The sequence below is a fragment of the Pleurodeles waltl genome, chromosome 6 (assembly GCF_031143425.1).
Source record: "Pleurodeles waltl isolate 20211129_DDA chromosome 6, aPleWal1.hap1.20221129, whole genome shotgun sequence".
In the NCBI taxonomy this organism is placed as follows: domain Eukaryota; kingdom Metazoa; phylum Chordata; class Amphibia; order Caudata; family Salamandridae; genus Pleurodeles; species Pleurodeles waltl.
In genome coordinates, this window is record NC_090445.1 from 1461280766 (window position 1) to 1461306260 (window position 25495).

The 25495-nt window shown below is 50.7% G+C and overlaps 1 protein-coding gene across 2 annotated transcripts in view; it reads left to right on the top strand.

Moving 5' to 3' along the window:
* Positions 1-25495, top strand: part of CCDC6 (coiled-coil domain containing 6) — a 350130-nt gene that overhangs the window by 130836 nt on the left and 193799 nt on the right. For both annotated transcript variants that reach the window (XM_069240962.1, XM_069240961.1), the window contains 2 exons: positions 3464-3567; positions 5392-5552. In XM_069240962.1, coding sequence (XP_069097063.1) covers positions 3464-3567; positions 5392-5552 — 265 coding nt within the window. The remainder of the gene's footprint in view (positions 1-3463; positions 3568-5391; positions 5553-25495) is intronic.

Genomic DNA, 25495 nt, shown 5'->3' on the forward strand with positions numbered 1-25495 from the left:
GACTCTTAAAACATTACTTTTTAGAAATGTATTGTCATTTTAGTTCAGACTATTAATTAGCATAAAGAATCGCATAGAAATGAATTAATTGGTTATACATCAAGTTTTAAGGCTATATCACATAACGCTAAATTAGTACCTTACAGTGAATGCACATTAACATAGACTTTCAGTGAACCACTTTGAAAATTGAAATAGATTAATTTGTAAATAACAAAGTGCAAAGATTGTCAGGTATAGATGATCACTGTGACCAACGTAGCATTGATATTTCTGCTACATCGCTGTATAGTCCTATGATTGGCTCAAACCTAAGGTGTGCCTTTGAAAACTATACTAGCCGCTTATCCTTTTAATTAACAATTTCTGTCTGCCCCCAGCTTTCGAACTTAAGGTTGATAGGCAGCTAGCTGGTGTGGGTCTAATGTGTATAGGAGATTTGTTTTCAGATAGTGAGTTTTAAAACTCTGAACATTTTTGGAGTTATGTAACGCCAGAAAAGGCACTCTATACTTTTGCTTTCTATGGACTGTGAACCACTTTAAAAAAAGCAATCGTATGATAACTGAGGGAGCCGAAAACCATGCCAATCTTATTATTGTTGCGAGGGTCCTCACACTCGGCTCACCTAAAATCACAAATGTATAAATCAGTATTGATCACAGAACCACTCTTCATTTATTAAGCAAAACCAAAGTAGGAGTCTCATCTTGGACTGATCATGCCACAAAAATAGTGGTAGTTTTGCTGTGCGCAAATCAGGCCTGTATCCCTAAAAGTAGTTTACATAGACTATTAAACTTAAAATGTATACAGAGATTCCACTGCACATTAACCAGATTACATACGGATGGGTTAGCTGATTCGCCTGAATGCCTCAGCTGTAAATACAAGAAAGCTGGTTACATTCACCTGTCCTGGGAGTTCTTTGACATGGAAGCCTACTTGGTAACAATATTTAAGGCCACAGGAAAAATACACCAAGTTGTTCACCCCTCTCCATTGATTACACTTTTAGGCCATGTGCTACATTAGCTGTATCTTAGCTAAGGTACGATGTTATTCCATTCTACAAGTACTTCTATCAAAACAGGAGGCACTGTGTTGAGGGGAGTAGTCTGCTCCATAAGCTCATTAGCTATAACACATTAGCTTTATTATATTGCAGTGATACTGTGGAAGAATGGCACCTGCCTCCGTCTCTCTTTTACCCTCACTATAGACCTACAACCTCTGACCCTTTGAAAACCCCCTCGCAACCCAAACTGCAGATGCACCATATGTTGCCAAATGTGGACCACTTATGTGAGAACCTCTGAAATGTGAATGGCAGTGACTATACTAAATTTGGTAAAAAAAACGTTTGTAGCTCAGATTTCTTTTATATTCAGGCACAAAACAGTTTTGAAATTTCCTCCTACATTTTGCTGGACTGCAAACCAATTAGAACGACCATCACATTGTCTCCTGCAGAAGATCAGAAACAAACCATACATCCTTCGTATCTGGTTTGGCCTCTTCATATTGGTTCTAAGACCTGTCCTCTGTTTCCGAAGAACCTCATCCACAGCCCCAAAAGTATAGATTTCAATAATCTGAAAGAAGGCAACTGCCATTCTTCTCCCTTTGCATAGTTCCTAAGAAGTTTGCCTTTGCATGCCTCTGCAGAAAAGTAGAGATAATGTTGAACATCTCAGTCTGAGCTCATTATAGGAACAATTTATTGTGCTTCGGCTCAAGGTTTGTGTCACAAGAAGGCAAACTGCAGATTTAAAGAGTTTCTGCATGATCCGGACGAAACCGGATTGCAGATGGACAACTGCAGAAATATATAGTGGGCTTTGCTGCCTTTCTGAACTGGCATTGGGAGTATTTTTCTCCAGCAGTTGAGCATTCTAAAGACATTTGATGCACTGGCTCCGAAATAAACATCCTATGGTCTTTTGAGACCTAAATCTGATTGTAGCCAGACCTTTGCATATGTTTTCCAAGCTGTTGGCATCATGTGACTTCCAGCTTCTCTCCGGGAAAATATTTTTCATTACAGTGTTAATAGCCATACTCATAAATGCAGCAACTAATTTTTACCATCCGGACGTGGTGATTCTGAGAGTCATGCGTTGTTTGTTCCAAATTTTGTCGGTATTCCATTTGAATTATTTCATCCTTCCTATATTAGTTCCTCCTATCGCCTCAGCTAGAGAAAGGACCACATCAGTCCTCTGTTGACTAGACACTCCGTCCTTAGATGTTAGTCTTTTATCTCAGCAGCACAGAATCTTTTTGCTCCTGAGCAACTGTTTGTAACTTTTGGATGCAAGCTGATTGCCAGCTAAGCTATGCACGCCTCCCCACATAAATTCTGTTGACTGAGCTTCTGTGACTGCTGTTGGAGCAGTGTTAAGGTAGAACAGGAAGTTCAGTACACTGTGTAGACTTATGTTGCCTGGTGGTATTTACCCCTTCTTCTTTCTCTCTTTCTGTAGAATCTACCCACAGAGTTGAATGGAAAAGAGAGGATGTAATACTCTTAGTCTTTAGGTACAGATCAGTAGCGGATATTGTAGTCAGTGGTTGGGGTAGCTGGTGCATCAGCCACATTACGCAGTCTTTAGTATGTGCTTGGTGTTGGAAGGCAGTGGAGGATGCTCAGATATCTGCCATCCCACCGCTTAATTCTTTGAGGCCCAGAGGAGGTGACTTACCATCCTCTAAACATACTAGGTTTTTGTACCTTTTTAGGGTCGAGCGTGCAAGCGTTCTGGCCCCTGTTGTAATTTCTGCGGTCTTTTAACCACACCCATGTCATGCCCATGAGCTTGTTTGGTTTGTGGGCTTGCCTTTTAAATTTCCCTTGATTTCATTAGTGAAAGGCATGCATATGTCATGCCTTTTCCGGTGTTTAGTCCTCCTCGAGAGCACCGGTAAACTACTGAAAACATACGAGGCTCCATGTTTTCCGCATGGCTTCCATACGTTAAACTGCCAACGAACATATGTTTCCTTTTGTGTTTCTCCTTCACGCAAACATTGTGCCGTCGGCTCGCTTATAAAAAACTGTTTTACTTTTCATTTTCATTTTGAGGCAAAAAAAAGTCCGGTTAGGAGTTTACAACGCTAACCGCTCTAACTCGAGCAAATGCGAGACCCATTGTAATGCAAATGCTTGTTCTCACTGCTGTGACTCGTACTGCACTCATCTTTTCACCAGGCTTATCCCAGATGTGTAGCGGTGGCAATGGAAGCCATACACCTACAATTGATACTTCACCAGCATCTTATCTTTTGTTGATACAGATTTTCTTTTAATTAATTGCCACTCTGTGGAGATATATTGTCATTGAACACCGATTTAGAGATGTTAAAATTCATGGAATCAGTACATATGTTGATGTGTGCCTTTGTTTGTCTGCATTTGTTTGGGATCTCAATTACACAGTGATCTATGTTTTCTCTAATTTAGCTGAGACGTGAGAAGATAGACCTTGAGAACACATTAGAACAGGAACAGGAAGCACTGGTGAATCGCCTTTGGAAGAGAATGGATAAACTAGAAGCAGAAAAAAGGTTGGAGTTTATAAACTATTTATTTTTCTTCTCTAGGAATGATTCGTAATTGTCAAATGCATTTGATATTCTGATCCAAAAATTGAAAGTAGTTTAAGAATTCAACCGGTGGATTCATTAATAAAGCGCTAGCAGTTGACGGTAAGCTAAGTCCTTGGAAGAGGAGTGCAGAAAAAAATAACAGCTAACTTCTGCATTTGAAATAATATAATACATGAGTGTGTAAGATTTTGTCGGCGTTGAAGACAACACATACAAATATATGAGCGAGTATTAGCTTTCGCTAACAGCGTGACATTTAGTGAAAGTCATTCGTATCTGGATAGTGGCCTGCATCCGGCTTTTTCTTAAAGTAAACCATCCTGTTGATGTCTGTGCACGTCATTAGTTTCTTTGCAGCACATCTGTGTAACGTTCCCATAAAACAGGTTAGAAAGACTGTTACTAACACATAGGAGGCCTCTTTCTGAAAATATTACTAATTGTGTTCGTATTTTTGTTTGTAAACATGCGTAGTCATTGTTCTTTGACGGGGGACTGCTGTTATTAGTTTTGCTGGTACTCCCTCAAAAGGAAGACTCGAGGGCTGTGCTGGAAAGCTTGGTACAGTTTGTGACGTAATGAGGACAGGTTGAAGGGTTTTTACGAATAAACACAGGCGAAATAATTGTTTTGCCTTAATCCTTGAACATCCACATTTGTGCCCAGGTGTGAAAGTCGTCTTTCACCCACCTGTTTATTTGGAAACCATCTGTGTTTACGGTCACTCACTGCCATCTAGTGTAAATTGTGAAGATTGCGCTTAAATTGTTGTTACTGTCTGAAGATCCCTCCGGGTTTTTTCACCGAAAGTCTGGGCAGCCTTTTTCTTATTGGTCTTTTAAGTAAAACTTTCCGTGTGCACGTTGTAGCTTTTGGCCAGGCTTCCACGCGTCTATAACCTAGGTTACACATTCTTTAAAATGTTCATCGCTCTGTATATTTGGTCTACGTCTCTCCCTAATGTGGGCGTTGATGCTGTCTTTTTAAATGTTACTGCTTTATGCTCCCACACGTTTGTCCTCGTTCACGGTTCTCTTGGTTGGCCGGAGAAAACCTGCCCATATTCCTCCTGAATAATCTCCTTAAATATTCTGTGTACAAACCTCTCTGTTTTACGTCTCTGGATAGAAGGGTGATACTCTAACATGGATTTTGGGCTTTTTGCCAGCTTACCATTGTACATTTTTTTTACCCTCGTAGCATTGGTTGTGACTTCTTTGTAGTTTAGCCTCAGAAGGGCCTGGAACTAGTTATCCGTGAAAATAATGGACTTATATTTCCAGCACTGAAATATCTGCCGTCACTTGATTGAAGTCCATGTAGCAGAAAATGTCAGTCCCACACTGCACCAACAAAAATACTGCTTGAAGCACTCCAGTAACACCTCTTCACAGAAGGCTTTTGGACAGATTAAGGCATTCAGAAAGACAAGAAAAAATGCTGCTTTTTTTTTTTAAGTCTAAGCATTTTCATTGTTTTAAAATTGCACTCTTTATATTGCTGTATGCCACTCATGTCAGACTTTTGAGGCACTTCGTTATTAGCATTGTTGGTAAGCCAAGTGGGGCAAGGGTAGATAATCGGTTAAATGAGAGTTGACTTGATTATTGAAAAGATGTTCTCCTTTTCAAGTAAAAGGAAGGGGGACATTTTGTATTTCATGGCTTATGGTTTGTTAAAAGCAGTCGATGCTAATTGTTCGTCTGTTTTTCCAGGTTTTGATTTTGACTTTCGTTAAGTGCATTGAAAATAAACAGTTAGTCTCCAAACACTTCCTTACAGAATTTTGCAGGAGAAATTGGATCAACCAGTGTCTGCTCCACCATCCCCAAGAGAGATTTCAATGGAGATTGATTCACCTGAAAATATGATGCGACATATTCGATTTTTAAAAAATGAAGTGGAGCGGCTAAAGAAGCAACTGCGAACAGCTCAATTACAGCGTAAGCAAAATATTTACTGTTCTATGTTAAGTGCCTTGACTGTATCAATGTTGTGCAATTTTATCATTTGAATGATTAAAATAACTTTTTTGTTAACAGCGGTGTGAATGGCGATTTAAGTTTGCATGCCAGTCTTATGCTTTTTTTTTTTATTTGTGGCTGACGTATAACTTTTCTTAGTTGGTCCAACACTTTCATTGTAATGTCCTATAAAGCCCTGGCCAAGCCGGAATTGTCAATTCAGTCCACAGCAGAATAGCTTATATGTCAAGGTATTCCGCCATGTTCGGGCTTGAATGCTGCAGCACAAGTAGCTGCCTTGTTACAACAAGCGTGCCTGTGCACAACTGTTTGGGTTGTTTGTAGGTGTCGTCTAAAGACTGATTTTGCAGTCTGTTAGCAAACAGACCTTTTGCATTTGACCCATTGATGGTTTTGTCTGTCATTTACTTACTTTTGCCTTTTGATGGCTTTTATCTGTATTGTTGCATTTGTCATGCCCAAAGATCACTTTTTTCTTACCCTGAGTTGATTGGCTGGTATGTCCTGCTGATGTGACTCCTGCGTTGCAGTGCATGGATTATTTTCATCCTTCCCTCCACCTTTGGGATCCTCTATTCTCTTGATAAATAATTAACCCCTTAGTGCTAGTTTGCCACCAAATTCCCTTGTGCTCACACTCCATTAAATGTATTTAAAACCATTCCTAAATATCACCCTGTGTGCATATGTAAAGCAGCCTTCTCTGAGTGAATATGCTTAAAATCAAGATGATTCCTGTGTTTGTCCACACAAGGCAGCTATCGGGTTTTTGCCAGGGACCACTGCCAAAAACAATAGGTGTCATGGGCGAGGAATATTGGCTTTGCCAGTACCTGTTCATTTATGTCTTCACTTCCAGTTGCATGTGATGAATGAAAATTTAACATAAATTTTACACTAATGTCTGTGTTTCTTGAGGGCCATCTGAAGCGTGACAAGATAGGCTATCCTGCTCATTGGAAATTCCTCGTAACTTTGCAGGAACATTTTGGATCATTTCATCTGTTACTGACTGAGGTTTATGGACATGCTGTTTTCAAAGTTGATTTTAAAAAAGCAAAAGCAAAAACAAAAACAAAACACATCATTGTGTGTAGAGCTACACTTGCCGCAGACAGGTCAGAAAGTAACAGTGCCACAGCAGTCTGGAAAAACTCATTTGTTAATCTTTCTTGGCTAGGCTGTAATCGGGGTCACTCTGTTTCTGGCTCAGATGGATCAAAAGTTGTGTTGGATATTCGATTCAATGCACCTTGCACTTAACTTTTTTCTTTTCCCACTATGCTGTGCTTAAACGTTCTATTTTACCTATAATCTGTGACCATAACGTTTCACAGTGTTGTCCTGCTTTGTTGTTCTTACAACATTTGAATTCCCGGGCAATTTGTTGTAAGGTTTCTAATTTGTTAGGATCCGTTACAGCTAAGGAAAAATGAGTAATTCTTGATTATTTTTTTTTCTTCTTTTTCTTCTTTTTAATTTTTTTAAATAATCTATTCTAAAACAGTTTGTGACGATATATTGTGTATTTTATCTGTTTGTGTGCTTTTATGGTTTTTAAAGGAAAATTGAATAAAGCTGATATAATACTAAATACATGGACACGTTTTGCTGTGCAGTGGAAGGTCCTTCATTAAGGTTGGCCTGTCACCTTTCTGTTGCAGACTACTGTGTGTTGGTGTTTAACTGGAACCAGTGAGGTCAAAACTTTTACCATGCTGCGTTATTATGTATAACAGTCACAAAATAATGAAGTATCACGATCTCAAAATGTCACATTACTATGAATAATCAGCCTTTGTTGCATAATAATTCAGTTTCATATGCTGCATAGTTTTATCCCACCCTCCTGGACAATTTCTGTGGCCCTGGCTGTTTTGCCTTGAAAAGTGCTAATCCACATAGCACATAAGTAGCTGCAACTAATCAAAGCTGCTAAACTAGCAACAATCCCAGACAGACCTATTTTCCTGACTCTATGCACAGCTAAACTCATCTGTGTGGGTGTTGAGTAGAATGAGACATACTCACCAAATGTGTGCAAAAATATAATCTACAAGAAGCAGTGGGTGGCAGGCAAGCCATTCCAATTTACCCCTGAAACTAGTTGGTGTAAGGCACAGAAGCATTTCAAAACCATGATCTCCAAGTCTGTCCGTGTAGACAGCTGCCAATATCTTGTAAGAAGATTGCACTGACAACTGAAGTCATCTGAGACCAAAGAATGTGGAGCCCCAAATAAATCCCCTTCTGATGCAGATTTTGAAGGAGCGGGGCGTGCAACAACTTTTTAAAGTGCAGCCCGAGGTTCAGGGCTCTCTAGAGTCTCTTGGTTCTCCTAGACTGTCTTCAGACTCTCATGATTGCCAGAGATGCCTAAACCGTTAAACTAACAGTTTAACCAACAGTTGTTTATCCTTTCCCAGCCACCCTCAGACCGAAGTATAGGCTTTCCCGCCATTTGTTGCTGACTCCTTTTTGAATGCCCTTTGTGTGAAGCTATTGGTTAGTGAGGCAACACCTTTGGGATATTAACATAAAACATCTTGGTTCAGCAAGAAACCAGAATTTTATTACACAATATAATATCTGTGATCTGTTTAGCCAATCCATGGGCAGAAATAGGCAGTCAGAGACCTCTTCTTGCAGATTCATTACCTTAGAATACTCCCAAGAATCAGACCATATACAGACATTCTCGAGCATCATCCCTGTTCCCTGGTAGGTGATGTCCTTCGCCTCCTTGTCGCCAGAAGTGACTTATAAGGTAAGAATACATGCGCCACCCCAGCATGCTGACGTCCGTTACTTTCCGTGCCAGATGACGCAAATCCAGTTGGAGCTAACCTCAGCTGTTTTTTTGACTGGCTTTTTTCTCAACTGTAGGAAGTTGGCTCTGTATGCACTATTTCAAAGTAAGGAATAGTATGCACAGAGTCCAAGGGTTCCCCTTAGAGGTAAGATAGTGGCAAAAAGAGATAATACTAATGCTCTATTTTGTGGTAGTGTGGTCGAGCAGTAGGCTTATCAAAGGAGTAGTGTTAAGCATGTGTTGCTCATTCACAAGCAATAAATGAGGAACACACACTCAGAGACAATTCCAGGCCAATAGGTTTTTGTATTGAAAAATATATTTTCTTAGTTTATTTTAAGAACCACAGGTTCAAGATTTACATGTAATACTTCAAATGAAAGGTATTGCAGGTAGGTACTTTAGGAACTTTGAATTAGCAAAATAGCATATACAGTTTTCACATAAATCACATATAGCTATTTTAAAACTAGACAGTGCAATTTTCAACAGTTCCTGGGGGGAGTAAGAGTTTGCTAGTTTTTGCAGGTAAGTAAACCACCTACGGGGTTCAAGTTTGGGTCCAAGGTAGCCCACCGTTGGGGGTTCAGAGCAACCCCAAAGTTACCACACCAGCAGCTCGGGGCCGGTCAGGTGCAGTGGTCAAAGTGGTGCCCAAAACGCATAGGCTTCAATGGAGAAGGGGGTGCCCCGGTTCCAGTCTGCCAGCAGGTAAGTATCTGCGTCTTCGGAGGGCAGACCAGGGGGGTTTTGTAGGGCACCGGGGGGGACACAAGTCCACACAGAAAATACACCCTCAGCGGCACGGGGGCGGCTGGGTGCAGTGTGCAAACAAGCATCGGGTTTGTAATTGAAATCAATGGGAGACCAAGGGGTCTCTTCAGCGATGCAGGCAAGGGGGGGGGGGGCTCCTTGGGGTAGCCACCACCTGGGCAAGGGAGAGGGCCTCCTGGGGGTCACTCCTGCACTGGAGTTTGGATCCTTCAGGTCCTGGGGGCTGCGGGTGCAGAGTCTTTACCAGGCGTCGGGATCTGAGGAGGAGGCAGTCGCGGTCAGGGGGAGCCTCGGGATTCCCTCTGCAGGCGTCGCTGTGGGGGCAACTCTGGCTACTCACGGTCTCGCAGTCGCCGGGGAGTCCTCCCTGAAGTGATTGTTCTCCACAAGTCGATCCCGGGGCATCGGGTGCAGAGTAGCAAGTCTCACGCTTCCGGCGGGAAACGCAAGTTGTTTCAAAGTTGCTGCTTTGTTTCAAAGTTGCAGTCTTTGGTGAACAGGGCCGCTGTCCTCGGGAGTTCTTGGTCCTTCTAGAGCAGGGCAGTCCTCTGAGGATTCAGAGGTCGCTGGTCCCTGGGGAAAGCGTCGCTGGAGCAGTGTCTTTAGAAGTGGGGAGACAGGCCGGTAGAGCTGGGGCCAAAGCAGTTGGTGTCTCCGTCTTCTCTGCAGGGTTTTTCAGCTTAGCAGTCCTCTTCTTCTTAGGTTGCAGGAATCTGAGTTCCTAGGTTCTGGGGAGCCCCTAAATACTGAATTTAGGGGTGTGTTTAGGTCTGGGAGGGCAGTAGCCAATGGCTACTGTCCTTGAGGGTGGCTACACCCTCTTTGTGCCTCCTCCCTGAGGGGAGGGGGGCACATCCCTATTCCTATTGGGGGAATCCTCCATCTGCAAGATGGAGGATTTCTAAAAGTCAGTCACCTCAGCTCAGGACACCTTAGGGGCTGTCCTGACTGGCCAGTGACTCCTCCTTGTTTTTCTCATTATCTCTCCTGGACTTGCCGCCAAAAGTGGGGGCTGTGTCCAGGGGGCGGGCATCTCCACTAGCTGGAGTGCCCTGGGGCATTGTAACACGAAGCCCTGAGCCTTTGAAGCTCACTGCTAGGTGTTACATTTCCTGCAGGGGGGAGGTGTGAAGCACCTCCACCCAACCCAGAGCAGGCTTTTGTTTCTGTCCTCAGAGAGCACAAAGGCCCTCACCACATGGGGGTCAGAAACTCGTCTCTCAGCAGCAGGCTGGCACAGACCAGTCAGTCCTGCACTGAACAATTGGGTAAAATACAGGGGGCATCTCTAAGATGCACTCTGTGTGCATTTTTTAATAAATCCAACACTGGCTCAGTGTGGGTTTATTATTCTGAGAAGTTTGATACCAAACTTCCCAGTATTCAGTGTAGCCATTATGGAGCTGTGGAGTTCGTTTTTGACTGACTCCCAGACCATATACTCTTATGGCTACCCTGCACTTACAATGTCTAAGGTTTTGCTTAGACACTGTAGGGGCATAGTGCTCATGCACCTATGCCCTCACCTGTGGTATAGTGCACCCTGCCTTAGGGCTGTAAGGCCTGTTAGAGGGGTGACTTACCAATGCCATAGGCAGTGTAAGGTTGGCATGGCACCCTGAGGGGAGTGCCATGTCGACTTAGTAATTTTCCCCCCACCAGCACACACAAGCTGACAAGCAGTGTGTCTGTGCTGAGTGAGGGGTCCCTAGGGTGGCATAAGACATGCTGCAGCCCTTAGAGACCTTCCCTGGCATCAGGGCCCTTGGTACCAGGGGTACCAGTTACAAGGGACTTACCAGGGTGCCAGGGTTGTGCCAATTGTGGAGACAATGGTACATTTTAGGTGAAAGAACACTGGTGCTGGGGCCTGGTTAGCAGTGGTCCCAGCACACTTCTCAGTCAAGTCAGCATCAGTATCGGGCAAAAAGTGGGGGGTAACAGCAACATTGAGCCATTTCTTTACATCAACACTATGCACTTTTTTTAGGTATTTTATCTCCTGGTGCGATAGGATGTCCCATAAGAAAGCGGCTGGTTTCGGACCACATGATGCCTGTCGCAATCAGATGTACGTGACAGACCCACACGCTTTAGAGACAAACCTGCGTTCACTTGGGTTCACTATCAACATGCCAAAGTCACACCCCTCTCATAGGCTACTTTTCATGTGAGCTGTTCTGGACACAGTGCAGTTTCAGGCTTATCCTCCCAAGCTGTGAGTCTAGGATATTCATGTTATGTAGCTGATGTTTCAGCCTCTGTTCTGGATTTCCAGCATCAGGCAAATCTCTCGGACATGGTCCAAATCCTGGAAAGAACTGTTAAAGCTCTGCATCGGTGGCAGATGTACTACGATTCTATCAGTGACAGACTGCTCTCCCTTCCCAACTAGAGCTGACTCTGGGGACAGATGTGCCAATTTTGGGATGTGGTGGTGATTATATGACTGTTCTCTGAAGTCTGAGCTCCACATCAACCTGTTGGAGCTTCTGGCCAGTTGCCTGGCATTGAAAGCCTTTCTTACTTCGATCAAGTAAAGGCTGGTGCAGGTGTTCAGACAACACCCACCGCCATGTCGTACTAAAACAAACAAGGTGGTTGGGGCTGTGGCCTCTTTGTCAAGAGGCTTTGCGTCTCTGGACTTTGCTGTAACACCGGAAAAGTTTCCTTTTTTGTTTAAAAGCCGGTGGTCTGAAAGCCAGCTAAGGTGGATGAACTCAGATGAAGATGCCTAGCGGATCACAAATGGTGTCTCCCCTTCGAAGTGCTGCAAACAGACTTTTCTTTAGCAGTGGGGAAAACTTTGGTTCGATCTGTTCACCACTCCTCAGAATACAGTGTCAGCAGTTTAGCATCCTGGAGTTACCAAGAAGACATTTCTAACCTCAAGTGGAGCTCCGGCCTGCTGTATGCTCTTCTGCCAATACCATTCCTGGGCAGCTTTTTCAAGATCAGGAAAGACTGGGCCCAAGTTATTCTTGTGGCTCTGGATTGGGCACGGAGAGTCTGGTATCCCGAGTTGTTGAGCATTAGTCATCTGATCAGCCACCTCTTCGAGAGCCTCTTCTGTTCTAGCAATAGGGGAGGCTTCTGCACTCAAACCTGTACACCCTTCGCCTTCATGTGTGGAGATTGAATGGCATGAGTTGATGGCTTTCGTCTTCTTTCTGAAGTCTGATGCTATTCTGGCAGCCGTACATCTCTCTACCAAGTCTATATATGTCTGCCCTTGTAATAAATTTTTTAAATTTTTATTCCTACAACATAGACCTTCTTTCTAAGCCTCTTTCTAAAGTTCTTCTGTTTGCACTATTGTTGGCCCTGCCCGGCTCTGCTGCGGACACTGTTAAAGATAATCAGCCATTTCAACATTTTTGCAGTTGCTGTTCCATCCTTCTTAATTTAAGTCCTCTGCTGTGGCTAGGTTTCTGAAAGGCTTGCAACATGTTTCCTACCAGGCCATTCATCATTCCCCAGTGGGATCTAAATTTTGTTGTTATCTTTTTTGATGGTGGGCTCTTTAAGCCTCTACACAATTGCCATCTTAGGCTATTGATAATCAAAACTGCCTTTCTAGTGGCCATAACATTGGCAAGAGGACCAGCAAATTGCAGGCACTCCCTCGTCGCACCCACATTACACCACCACCTACCCAGACAAGCTGGACCTCTGAACACTTCCCTCCTTACTTCCGAAAGTTGTGACTCCCCTTCCATGTTGGGCAGAACATCACTCTTGTCTGTAGGAATGTCCTCTTTCAGGACCTCAGCTCTTCTAAATTTGGTTGTTTTGGTACTTCTTATCCTCCAGAATTGGCATACTGGTGTACCTCTAAGTCGCTGGTAGATGGTACTTTGGTACCCAAGGCATTGGTGCACTACGGGTCCCCCATGGGCTCCAGCATGTATTATGCCACTCATGGGAGCCCATGCAAACTGTCTGCAGGCCTGCCATTTGTAGCCTGCGTAAAATGGTGCATGCAACCTTTCACTGCTGATCACTAAACCAGATAACTGTATGTCACCCCTACGGTAGGCCCTTTCAGCCCAAAGGGCAGGGGGCGTGTCGGTATTGTTATTCTTCCATACTTTCTTTTGGTACCATTTTACACCCGAAATCTAATTTCAGTCCTTCGGGGTCTCTTCGGGCCTACTTCTTTCATGTGGCATATATCTATGCAGCCCTAATGGAACAAACTTAATTTTGGTTTTGTCCTAGAAGCCACTCAATTTCCACACACCGGCCACCACCAGGTGTGTAGTTTTGTCTCTTTCCTCCGACCACAACAAGTGGACCTGTGAAGCGTACCTTTCCTTTCAGTCAAAAAAGATACTTAGAGATCGAAGAGCTCATCGGATGAAAATGGCATCTCGACCTCCAGATGACACAGTGGACATCTTTGGTGACGAGCATGCACAAGAGGAGTTGGAGCAGGAGGAGGCCTTCTCCATTCAAGATTCTGACTCTGATGTACAATCGGACATCGAGAGTCAAGTGGTGTAGTCTGTGCAAACTGTGAGTAAAAAGACCCCTTCATCATCGATCAAAAATCAGAAGAGGTCACTGGTCCGCCTCTACCTTCCGGCCATGCTCGGAGAAGAAAGATTCATTTGGATGCCCTGCCTTCCGGCTTGGCACCGAAAAAAGCCAGAGAGATCTTTGGAATCGAACTCTAGCACCTCTTCTTCAACTCCAACGTGACCGAAGATACATGGTGCTTCAGTGCCTACTGCTTCAGTACTGACCACTTTGGCATTAAAGAAAAACATCCGCCCACTGTTTCGGCACCAAAAATATCCCAGGCACAAAAGACTTTGGAACCAAAAATCTTAGACTTTCAGTTATCCTGGAAAATCTTTAACTACCACCCCTTCACAGGTGGAACCAATTTTGGAAGTTATGGGCGCTTGTCCGTTCCGACTTCAAAATCAAGAAAGAGCAGGGCCTATTATAACATCACCTTCTCCCCCTCTCCTCCTCCAAAAAAAGACTGAAAGAAAAGGCTCCATTTCTTTCTCAACCATCTCCACCTACTTCTCCACATCATACTCCTTCACCAACATCCCCCCCCCCTACTTTGGGGTTCACACCTCCAAATTCACCACCTGGTGGGGCTCATGATTTAGGGGATACATTTAGATCAAGACCCATGCTTTGTTATCCTGGTATGATAGAGCTCACTGGGATGCTATGGAGGAGCTTTTACAATATCTCCCAGAGGAACATTGTAAAAGTTGGGTAGAAATTGTAACTGAGGGACAAACAATTTTGAACAATTCCATCAGATGTGCACTCAGTGGTGCTGATACAGCAGCACGCAGTGCTAACACCAGTATCCTCATTAGGCATCATGCCTGGCTCAGATGCTCAGGCTTTAAATAAGAGGTACAGCAGGCAGTTTTCAACATGCCCTTTGTTAAATCAGCATTTATTTGCATCACAAGTGGATACCACACTTGAAAAATTAAATAAGGACAATCAAACTGCCAAAGCTATGGGACTGCTCCAAGCCAGCATACAGAGGGGTACTTTTCATCGCACAGGATTTGCAAAGGGCTTTCGGTCATTTCAGGAACAGTCTTAAACTCAAAGCCCACCTCTCATTACACCAGAGGTTATTTTAGAGGTTCTTATAGAGGCAACATTGTCAAAGGAAGAGGAAAGCTATCTTCATCCAGAGGCTCCTCATCCACCACTAAGCAATGACTTTCACCAAAACCACTCACCACCACTTCTTTAGGGGGAAGGTTACAATTTGTTTTACCCCCAATGATCTCAAACTACCACAGATCAATGGGTACTTCAAATTATCCAAACTTGTTACTGTCTGGAGCTCATTTCCACTCCACCAAATATACCCCCCTCAGACTCTCAAACTCTCACAAGGTCATCTCACTCTTCTCAAAGAGGAAGTACATTCTCTTCCTCTCAAAAGGGTACAGAACCAGTACCATTACAACACCAGGGAACAGGAGTCTACTCCCTGTATTTCGTAATACCCAAAAAAGACTGGTGTCTCAGACCAGTGTTAGATCTCAGACCCTTAAACCACCACATCATATCAGAACACTTCCACATGGTCACTTGTCAGGATGTTATTCCCCTTCTACAACAAGGTGACTTCATAACAGCGTTAGACTTAGACTCACATTCCCATTCATACTACACACCCCAAATACCTAAGATTGTTGAAGCAAAACATTTCCAATTCAAGGTATTACCATTCGGAGTCACAACTGCTCCCAGAGTATTCACAAAATGCCTTGCGGTAGTCCCTGCACATCCCAGAAGACAAATTCACGTGTTCTTATATGGAAAATTGGCTCATCAAAGCCAATTCATTCACATAGTATCAAAACCACACTCAAATCACAATTTGTCTCCTTCACACTCTAGGGTTCACCATAAATTACCTCAAATCTAATCTGTAACCTCTGCAGATACAGCCCTATCTAGGAGCTACCCTCAAAACACAATTAAGACTAGCGTTTCCCAGCTCAGCCCGAGTTCAGGTTTTTCAAACATTAACAGAGAACCAAGAATACACAGTAATAACTGTTCCGAAACTGTTAAGGATGATGGCATTGTGTATTGCCATCTTACCTCATGCCAGACTTCATATGTGTCCTCTTCAACAATGTCTCTCCTGTCGGTGGTCTCAGGCACAGGGTCAGATGGAAGATCTAGTGTTGTCTTTCCCATCTGCACAAACAGTATGGAAATGGGAAGTTCAACACCACATTCACAGAGGCACAGTATCTACCAGGGCCAGACAATAACCTCAGCAAAAACTGTACCCACAAGTCCTTCACCAGTACTTCCCAAAAAGTGGTGAACACCTCAAATAGACCTATTCGCCACATATCAAAATAAATGTAAAATATTCGCCCCCAGGTACCCGCACCCTCAATCCAAAGGCAATACTCTATGGATGAATTGGTCAGGGATATTTGCTTACACTTTTCCCCCCCTCCCACTCATGCCCTTTGTGGTCCGGAAGCTCAAACAATCTTCCCTTAAGATGATTCTGGTGGCCCCTATGTGGGCACGTCAGCCATGGTTTACAACACTTTTAGAACTCTCAGTTGTTCCACATAAAAAGCTTCACTACAAACCAGACATTCTGACGCAGACAGGGCCAAATAAGACATCCAAATCCAGATCCCCCAGCCTAGCGATATGGCTCCTGAGGTAATAGAATCTGGTTATTTACAATTACCACATGAATGTATGCATGTTCTTAAACAAGAACTCAAACCCACAACTAGACAATGGTATGCAGTGAAATAGAAACATTTTTTTTGCTATTGTCAAACACAAAACATTGACCCGCTCAAGCCAACAGTACAAGCCGTATGTTATTTGCTATATTTAAAAAAACACAGTCAAAACACACTGAGGAGGCAAAAAGTGGGGGTAACCATGCCAAAAAGAGGGTACGTTCCTACACCAGGAAACATGCAACTCCTCTACTCAAAGTATTTGCTGACCCAGCCATGCTTGCTAACTACTGACATTCCTTCCTCCTACCATACCTTGCAAAGGTCTTAAAAAAGCTCCTCAACCAGTACCTCAGTGACCACCTTCACAACCACCAGCTAGTTACTCCACTCAATCATGATTCAGGCTCAATCACAGTACAGAAACACCATTCAGTGCCGCCAGACGACATCAACATAGTTCTGGGCAGAGGAGACACATTGGATTTCTTGAATATCTCTGTAGCATTTGACATATTCCCCCACCGATGCCTGCACAAGATTGGAATGCAAGGACTTCCACTCAACTGGATTTACTCCTTAAGAGAACACAAGCTGTCAGCCTGGCACCTTATTCCTTGGAAGACCGAAAACATAACTGTGTAGTACCTAATGGGTCTTTACTCAAGCCCCACCCTCTTCAAAGAGTACATGATTGATCTGACCATTTTCCTCCATGCACACAGCATCAACATTCTCCTACACAGTGTGTGTGTGTGTGAGGGTGTGTGTGTGGGAGGGTGGTGTGTGTGTGGGAGGGTGTGTGTGTGTGGGAGGGTGTGTGTGTGTGGGAGGGTGTGTGTGTGTGGGAGGGTGTGTGTGTGTGGGAGGGGGTGTGTGTGGGAGGGGGTGTGTGTGGGAGGGGGTGTGTGTGTGTGGGGGGGAGGGTGTGTGTGTGTGTGTGGGGGGGAGGGTGTGTGTGTGTGTGTGTGGGGGTAGGGTGTGTGTGTGTGTGTGTGGGGGTAGGGTGTGTGTGTGTGTGTGTGTGTGGGGGTAGGGTGTGTGTGTGTGTGTGTGTGTGGGTAGGGTGTGTGTGTGTGTGTGGGGGTAGGGTGTGTGTGTGTGTGTGTGTGGGGGAGGGTGTGTGTGTGTGGGGGGGGAGGGTGTGTGTGTGTGGGGGGGGGAGGGTGTGTGTGTGGTGGGGGGGGAGGGTGTGTGTGTGGTGGGGGGGGGAGGGTGTGTGTGTGGGGGGGGGGAGGGTGTGTGTGTGTGGGGGGGAGGGTGTGTGTGTGTGGGGGGGAGGGTGTGTGTGTGTGGGGGAGGGTGTGTGTGTGGGGGGGAGGGTGTGTGTGTGTGGGGGAGGGTGTGTGTGTGTGTGTGTGGGGGAGGGTGTGTGTGTGTGGGGGAGGGTGTGTGTGTGTGTGGGGGAGGGTGTGTGTGTGTGTGGGGGAGGGTGTGTGTGTGTGTGGGGGAGGGTGTGTGTGTGTGTGTGTGTGGGAGGGGGTGTGTGTGTGTGGGAGGGGGTGTGTGTGTGTGGGAGGGGGTGTGTGTGTGGGAGGGTGTGTGTGTGTGGGACGGTGTGTGTGTGTGTGGGGGAGGGTGTGTGTGTGTGGGGGAGGGGTGTGTGTGTGTGTGGGGGAGGGTGTGTGTGTGTGGGGGGAGGGTGTGTGTGTGTGTGGGGGAGGGGGTGTGTGTGTGTGGGGGAGGGGTGTGTGTGTGTGGGAGGGGGTGTGTGTGTGTGGGAGGGGGTGTGTGTGTGTGGGAGGGGGTGTGTGTGTGTGGGAGGGGGTGTGTGTGTGGACGGTGTGTGTGTGTGTGGTGTGGGACGGTGTGTGTGTGTGTGTGGGACGGGGTGTGTGTGTGTGGGACGGGGTGTGTGTGTGTGGGACGGGGTGTGTGTGTGTGGGACGGGGGGTGTGTGTGTGGGACGGGGGGTGTGTGTGTGGGACGGGGGGTGTGTGTGTGGGACGGGGGGTGTGTGTGTGGGACGGGGGGTGTGTGTGTGGGACGGGGGGTGTGTGTGTGTGTGTGTGGGAGACGGGGTGTGTGTGGGACGGGGTGTGTGTGTGGGACGGGGTGTGTGTGTGGGACGGGGTGTGTGTGTGTGTGTGTGTGTGGGGGACGGGGTGTGTGGGTGTGGGTGTGTGTGTGTGTGTGTGTGTGTGTGGGGGACGGGGTGTGTGTGTGTGTGTGTGTGTGTGTGTGGGGGACGGGGTGTGGTGTGTGTGTGTGTGTGTGGGGGACGGGGTGTGTGTGTGTGGGGGACGGGGTGTGTGTGTGTGTGTGTGTGTGGGGGACGGGGTGTGTGTGTGTGTGTGTGTGTGTGGGGGACGGGGGTGTGTGTGTGTGTGTGTGTGTGGGGGACGGGGTGTGTGTGTGTGTGTGTGTGGGGGACGGGGTGTGTGTGTGTGTGTGTGTGTGGGGGACGGGGTGTGTGTGTGTGTGTGTGGGGGACGGGGTGTGTGTGTGTGTGTGGGGGACGGGGTGTGTGTGTGTGTGGGGGACGGGGTGTGTGTGTGTGTGTGGGGGACGGGGTGTGTGTGTGTGTGGGGGACGGGGGGTGTGTGGGGGACGGGGGGGGTGTGGGGGACGGGGGTGTGTGTGGGGGACGGGGGTGTGTGTGTGTGTGTGTGTGTGGGACGGGGTGTGTGTGTGTGTGTGTGTGTGTGGGACGGGGGGTGTGTGTGTGTGTGTGTGTGGGACGGGGGGGGTGTGTGTGTGTGTGGACGGGGGGTGTGTGTGTGTGTGGGTGGGGGGGACGGGGGTGTGTGTGTGTGTGTGTGGGGACGGGGGTGTGTGTGTGGGGACGGGGTGTGTGTGGGGGGGGTGTGTGGGTGGGGGTGTGTGTGTGTGGGTGGGGGGGGTGTGTGGGTGGGGGTGTGTGTGTGGGGGAGGGTGTTTGTGTGTGGGAGGGGGTGTTTGTGTGTGGGAGGGTGTGTTTGTGTGTGGGAGGGTGTGTTTGTGTGTGGTTTGTGTGGGAGGGGTGTGAGTGGGTGGGAGGGGGTGGGAGGGTGTGTTTGTGTGTGGGAGGGGGTGTTTGTGTGTGGGAGGGGGTGTGTGTGTGTGGGAGGGGGTGTGTGTGTGTGGGAGGGGGTGTGTGTGGGTGGGTGGGAGGGTGTGTGTGTGTGGGTGGGAGGGAGGGTGTGTGTGTGTGGGTGGGAGGGTGTGTGTGGGAGGGTCTGTGTGTGGGTGTGTGTGTGTGTGTGTGGGAGGGTGTGTGTGTGGGAGGGTGTGTGGGGGAGGGTGTGTGTGTGTGTGGGAGGGTGTGTGTGTGTGTGGGTGGGTGTGTGTGTGTGTGGGAGGGTGTGTGTGGTGTGTGTGTGTGTGTGGGACGGGGTGTGTGTGTGTGTGTGTGGGACGGGGGGTGTGTGTGTGTGTGTGGGACGGGGGGTGTGTGTGTGTGGGTGTGTGGGACGGGGGGTGTGTGTGTGTGTGGGTGTGTGGGACGGGGTGTGTGTGTGTGTGTGTGGGGGGGACGGGGGTGTGTGTGTGTGTGTGTGTGTGTGTGTGTGGGGGACGGGGTGTGTGTGTGGGGGACGGGGTGTGTGTGTGGGTGGGGGGGGTGTGTGGGTGGGGGTGTGTGTGTGGTGGGGGTGTGTGTGTGGGTGGGGGTGTGTGTGTGGGTGGGGGGGGTGTGTGGGTGGGGGTGTGTGTGTGTGGGAGGGTGTTTGTGTGTGGGAGGGTGTTTGTGTGTGGGAGGGTGTGTTTGTGTGTGGGAGGGGTGTGTTTGTGTGTGGGAGGGTGTGTTTGTGTGTGGGTTTGTGTGGGAGGGGGTGTGTGTGTGTGGGAGGGTGTGTGTGTGTGGGTTTGTGTGGGAGGGGGTGTGTGTGTGTGGGTGGGTGGGAGGGTGTGTGGGTGGGAGAGTGTGTGGGTGGGAGGGTCTGTGTGGGAGGGTCTGTGTGTGGGGTGTGTGTGTGTGGGAGGGTGTGTGTGTGTGGGAGGGTGTGTGTGTGTGGGAGGGTGTGTGGGGGAGGGTGTGTGTGTGTGTGGGAGGGTGTGTGTGTGGGAGGGTGTGTGTGTGTGTGGGAGGGTGTGTGTGTGTGTGGGAGTGAGTGTGTGTGGGAGTGAGTGTGTGTGTGTGTGTGTGTGGGAGTGAGTGTGTGTGTGTGTGGGGGAGGGTGTGTGTGTGTGTGTGTGGGAGGGTGTGTTTGTGTGTGGGAGGGTGTGTTTGTGGGGGGAGGGTGTGTGTGTGTGGGGGGGAGGGTGTGGGTGTGTGTGTGTGTGTGGGGGGGAGGGTGTGTGTGTGTGTGTGGGGGGGAGGGTGTGTGTGTGTGTGTGTGTGGGGGGGAGGGTGTGTGTGTGTGTGGGGGGGAGGGTGTGTGTGTGTGTGTGTGGGAGGGTGTGTGTGTGTGTGGGAGGGTGTGTGTGTGTGTGGGAGGGTGTGTGTGTGTGTGTGGGAGAGTGTGTGTGTGTGTGTGGGAGGGGGGTGTGTGTGTGTGGGAGGGGGTGTGGGTGTGTGTGTGTGGGGGGAGGGGGTGTGTGGGTGTGTGGGGGGGAGGGTGTGTGGGTGTGTGGGGGGGAGGGTGTGTGTGTGTGTGGGGGGGGGAGGGTGTGTGTGTGTGTGTGTGTGGGAGGGGAGGGTGTGTGTGTGTGTGGGAGGGGAGGGTGTGTGTGTGTGTGGGAGGGGAGGGTGTGTGTGTGTGTGTGGGGGGAGGGTGTGTGTGTGTGTGTGGGGGGAGGGTGTGTGTGTGTGTGTGGGGGGAGGGTGTGTGTGTGTGTGTGGGGGGGAGGGTGTGTGTGTGTGTGTGGGGGGGAGGGTGTGTGTGTGTGGGGGGGAGGGTGTGTGTGTGTGTGTGTGGGGGGGAGGGTGTGTGTGTGTGTGTGTGGGGGGGAGGGTGTGTGTGTGTGTGTGGGGGGGAGGGTGTGTGTGTGTGTGGGGGAGGAGGGTGTGTGTGTGGGGGGGGAGGGTGTGTGTGTGGGGGGGGAGGGTGTGGGGGAGGGTGTGTGTGGGTGGGGAGGGTGTGTGTGTGTGTGTGGGTGGGGGGGAGGGTGTGTGGGTGGGGGGGGAGGGTGTGTGTGTGGGTGGGGGGGAGGGTGTGTGTGTGGGTGGGGGGGGAGGGTGTGTGGGTGGGTGGGGGGGAGAGGGTGGTGTGGGGGTGGGGGGGAGAGGGTGTGTGGGGGGAGTGTGTGGGGGGAGGGTGTGTGGGGGAGTGTGTGGGGGGAGGGTGTGTGTGTGTGGTGGGTGGGAGGGTGTGTGTGGGTGGGGAGGGAGGGTGGGTGTGTGGTGGGGGAGAGGGTGTGGGTGGGTGGGGGGGAGGGTGTGTGTGTGTGTGGGTGGGGGGGGAGGGTGTGTGGGTGGGGGGGGGAGGGTGTGTGGGTGGGGGGGGAGGGTGTGTGTGTGGGTGGGGGGGAGGGTGTGTGTGTGGGTGGGGGGGGAGGGTGTGTGTGTGGGTGGGGGGGGAGGGTGTGTGTGTGGGTGGGGGGGGAGGGTGTGTGTGTGGGTGGGGGGGGTGTGTGGGGGGAGTGTGTGTGGGTGGGGGGGAGGGTGTGTGTGTGTGGGTGGGGGGGGAGGGTGTGTGGGTGGGGGGGGGTGGGTGTGTGGGTGGGGGGGAGGGTGTGTGTGTGTGGGTAGGGGGGGAGGGTGTGTGTGTGTGGGTAGGGGGGGAGGGTGTGTGTGTGGGTAGGGGGGGAGGGTGTGTGTGTGGGTGTGGGGGGAGGGGGGGTGTGGGAGGGGGGGAGGGGGGTGTGGGTGGGGGGGAGGGGGGGTGTGGGTGGGGGGAGGGGGGGTGTGTGGGTGGGGGGAGGGGGGGTGTGTGGGTGGGGGGAGGGGGGGTGTGGGTGGGGGTGGTGTGTGTGTGTGTGTGGGGGGGGGGGAGGGTGTGTGTGTGGGGGGGGTGGTGTGTGTGTGTGTGTGGGGGGGGGAGGGTGTGTGTGTGTGTGGGGGCGGGTGTGTGTGCATGTGAGGATGTTTGTGTCGGGGAGGGTGTGTGTGTGTGAGGATGTTTGTGTCGGGGAGTGTGTGTGTGTGTGTGTGGATGGATGGGTGTGGGGGAGGGTGTGTGTGGGGGAGGGTGTGTGTGTGGGGGAGGTGTGTGTGGGGGCAGGATGTGTGGGGGGCAGGATGTGGATGGATGGGTGTGTGTGTGTGGGGGAGGGTGTGTGTGTGTGTGGGAGGGTGTGTGTGTGTGTGGGAGGGTGTGTTTGTGTGTGGGAGGGTGTGTTTGTGTGTGGGAGGGTGTGTTTGTGTGTGGGAGGGTGTGTGTGTGTGGGGGGAGGGTGTGTGTGTGGGGGGGGGAGGGTGTGTGTGTGTGTGTGGGGGGGGAGGGTGTGTGTGTGTGTGTGTGTGTGGGGGGGAGGGTGTGTGTGGGGGGGAGGGTGTGTGTGTGTGGGGGGGGAGGGTGTGTGTGTGTGGGGGGGGAGGATGTGTGTGTGTGGGGGGAGGATGTGTGTGTGTGGGGGGAGGATGTGTGTGTGTGGGGGGAGTGTGTGTGTGGGGGGGGTGTGTGTGTGTGTGGGGGGGGAGTGTGTGTGTGGGGGGGGAGTGTGTGTGTGGGGGGGTGTGTGTGGGAGGGGTGTGTGTGTGTGTGTGTGGGGGAGGGTGTGTGTGTGTGGGGGAGGGTGTGGGGAGGGTGTGGGGGAGGGTGTGGGGGAGGGTGTGTGTGTGTGGGGAGGGTGTGTGTGTGTGGGGGAGGGTGTGTGGGGGAGGGTGTGTGGGGGAGGGTGTGTGGGGGAGGGTGTGTGTGTGGGGAAGGGTGTGTGTGTGGGGGGCAGGATGTGTGGGGGGCAGGATGTGTGGGGGGGGCAGGATGTGTGGGGGGGGCAGGATGTGTGGGGGAGGGTGTGTGTGTGGGGGAGGGTGTGTGTGTGGGGGAGGGTGTGTGTGTGTGGGGGGCAGGATGTGGATGGATGGGTGTGGGAGGGTGTGTGGGGGGGAGGGGTGTGTGGGTGGGAGGGGTGTGTGTGGTGGGAGGGGTGTGTGTGGGTGGGAGGGGTGTGTGTGTGTGTGTGTGTGTGTGGGAGGGAGGGGGGTGGGTGGGTGTGTGTGTGGGAGGGAGGGGGGTGGGTGTGTGTGTGGGAGGGAGGGGGTGTGTGTGTGGGAGGGAGGGGGGTGTGTGTGTGGGAGGGGGTGTGTGTGTGGGAGGGGGTGTGTGTGTGGGAGGGGTGTGTGTGTGTGTGTGTGGGGGGGGTGTGTGTGTGTGGGGGGTGTGTGTGTGTGTGTGGGGGGTGTGTGTGTGTGTGGGAGGGGTGAGGGTGTGTGTGGGAGGGGGTGTGTGTGTGTGGGAGGGAGGGGGGTGGGTGTGTGTGAGGGAGGGGGTGTGTGTGTGTGTGTGGGGGGAGGGAGGGGGTGTGTGTGTGTGGGGTGTGTGTGTGTGTGTGGGGTGTGTGTGTGTGTGGGGTGTGTGTGTGTGTGTGGGAGGGGGGTGGGTGTGTGTGTGGGAGGGGGGTGGGTGTGTGTGTGTGGGAGGGGGGTGGGTGTGTGTGTGTGGGAGGGAGGGGGTGTGTGTGGGGTGTGTGTGGGTGGGAGTGTGTGTGTGTGGGGTGTGTGTGTGTGTGTGGGGTGTGTGTGTGTGTGTGGGAGGGGTGAGGGTGTGTGTGTGTGGGAGGGGGTGTGTGTGTGTGTGGGAGGGGGTGTGTGTGTGGGAGGGGGTGTGTGTGTGGGAGGGTGGGTGAGTGTGTGGGAGGGTGGGTGAGTGTGTGTGTGTGTGTGGGGGAGGGTGGGTGTGTGTGTGGGGGGAGGGTGGGTGTGTGTGTGGGGGAGGGTGTGTGGGGGAGGGTGTGTGGGGGAGGGTGTGTGGGGGAGGGTGTGTGGGGGAGGGTGTGTGTGTGGGGGAGGGTGTGTGTGTGGGGGCAGGATGTGTGGGGGGCAGGATGTGTGGGGGGGGCAGGATGTGTGGGGGGGGCAGGATGTGTGGGGGAGGGTGTGTGTGTGGGGGAGGGTGTGTGTGTGGGGGGGGCAGGATGTGGATGGATGGGGGAGGGGTGTGTGGGTGGGAGGGGTGTGGTGTGGGTGGGAGGGGTGTGTGTGGGTGGGAGGGGTGTGTGTGGGTGGGAGGGGGTGTGTGTGTGTGTGTGTGTGTGGGAGGGAGGGGGGTGGGTGGGTGTGTGTGTGGGAGGGAGGGGGGTGGGTGTGTGTGTGGGAGGGAGGGGGTGTGTGTGTGGGAGGGAGGGGGTGTGTGTGTGGGAGGGAGGGGGTGTGTGTGTGTGTGTGGGAGGGGGGTGTGTGTGTGGGAGGGGTGTGTGTGTGTGTGTGTGGGGGGGGTGTGTGTGTGTGGGGGGGGGTGTGTGTGTGTGTGGGGGGTGTGTGTGTGTGTGGGAGGGGTGAGGGTGTGTGTGTGTGGGAGGGGGTGTGTGTGTGTGGGAGGGAGGGGGGTGGGTGTGTGAGGGAGGGTGTGTGTGTGTGTGTGTGGGGGAGGGAGGGGGTGTGTGTGTGTGGGGTGTGTGTGTGTGTGTGGGGTGTGTGTGTGTGTGGGGTGTGTGTGTGTGTGTGGGAGGGGGGTGGGTGTGTGTGTGGGAGGGGGGTGGGTGTGTGGTGTGTGTGGGGAGGGAGGGGGGTGTGTGTGGGGTGTGTGGGGGGTGTGGAGTGTGTGTGTGTGGGTGTGTGTGTGTGTGTGGGGTGTGGTGTGTGTGTGTGGGAGGGGTGAGGTGTGTGTGTGGGAGGGGTGTGTGTGTGTGTGGGAGGGGGTGTGTGTGTGGGAGGGGGTGTGTGTGTGGGAGGGAGGGTGGGTGAGTGTGTGGGAGGGTGGGTGAGTGTGTGTGTGTGTGTGGGGAGGGTGGGTGTGTGTGTGGGGGAGGGTGGGTGTGTGTGTGTGGGGGAGGGTGAGGGTGAGTGTGTGTGTGGGGGAGGGTGAGTGTGTGTGTGTGTGTGTGGGGGAGGGTGTGTGTGTGGGGCGGGAGGGTGTGTGTGTGTGTGTGGGGGGGGAGGGTGTGTGTGTGTGTGTGGGGGGGGAGGGTGTGTGTGTGTGTGGGGGGGAGGGTGTGTGTGTGTGGTGGGGGAGGGTGAGTGTGTGTGTGTGGGGGGGAGGGTGAGTGTGTGTGGTGGGGGGGAGGGTGAGGTGTGTGTGGGGGGGAGGGTGAGTGTGTGTGTGTGGGGGGGAGGGTGAGTGTGTGTGTGGGGGGGAGGGTGAGTGTGTGTGTGGGGGGGAGGGTGAGTGTGTGTGTGGGGGGGAGGGTGA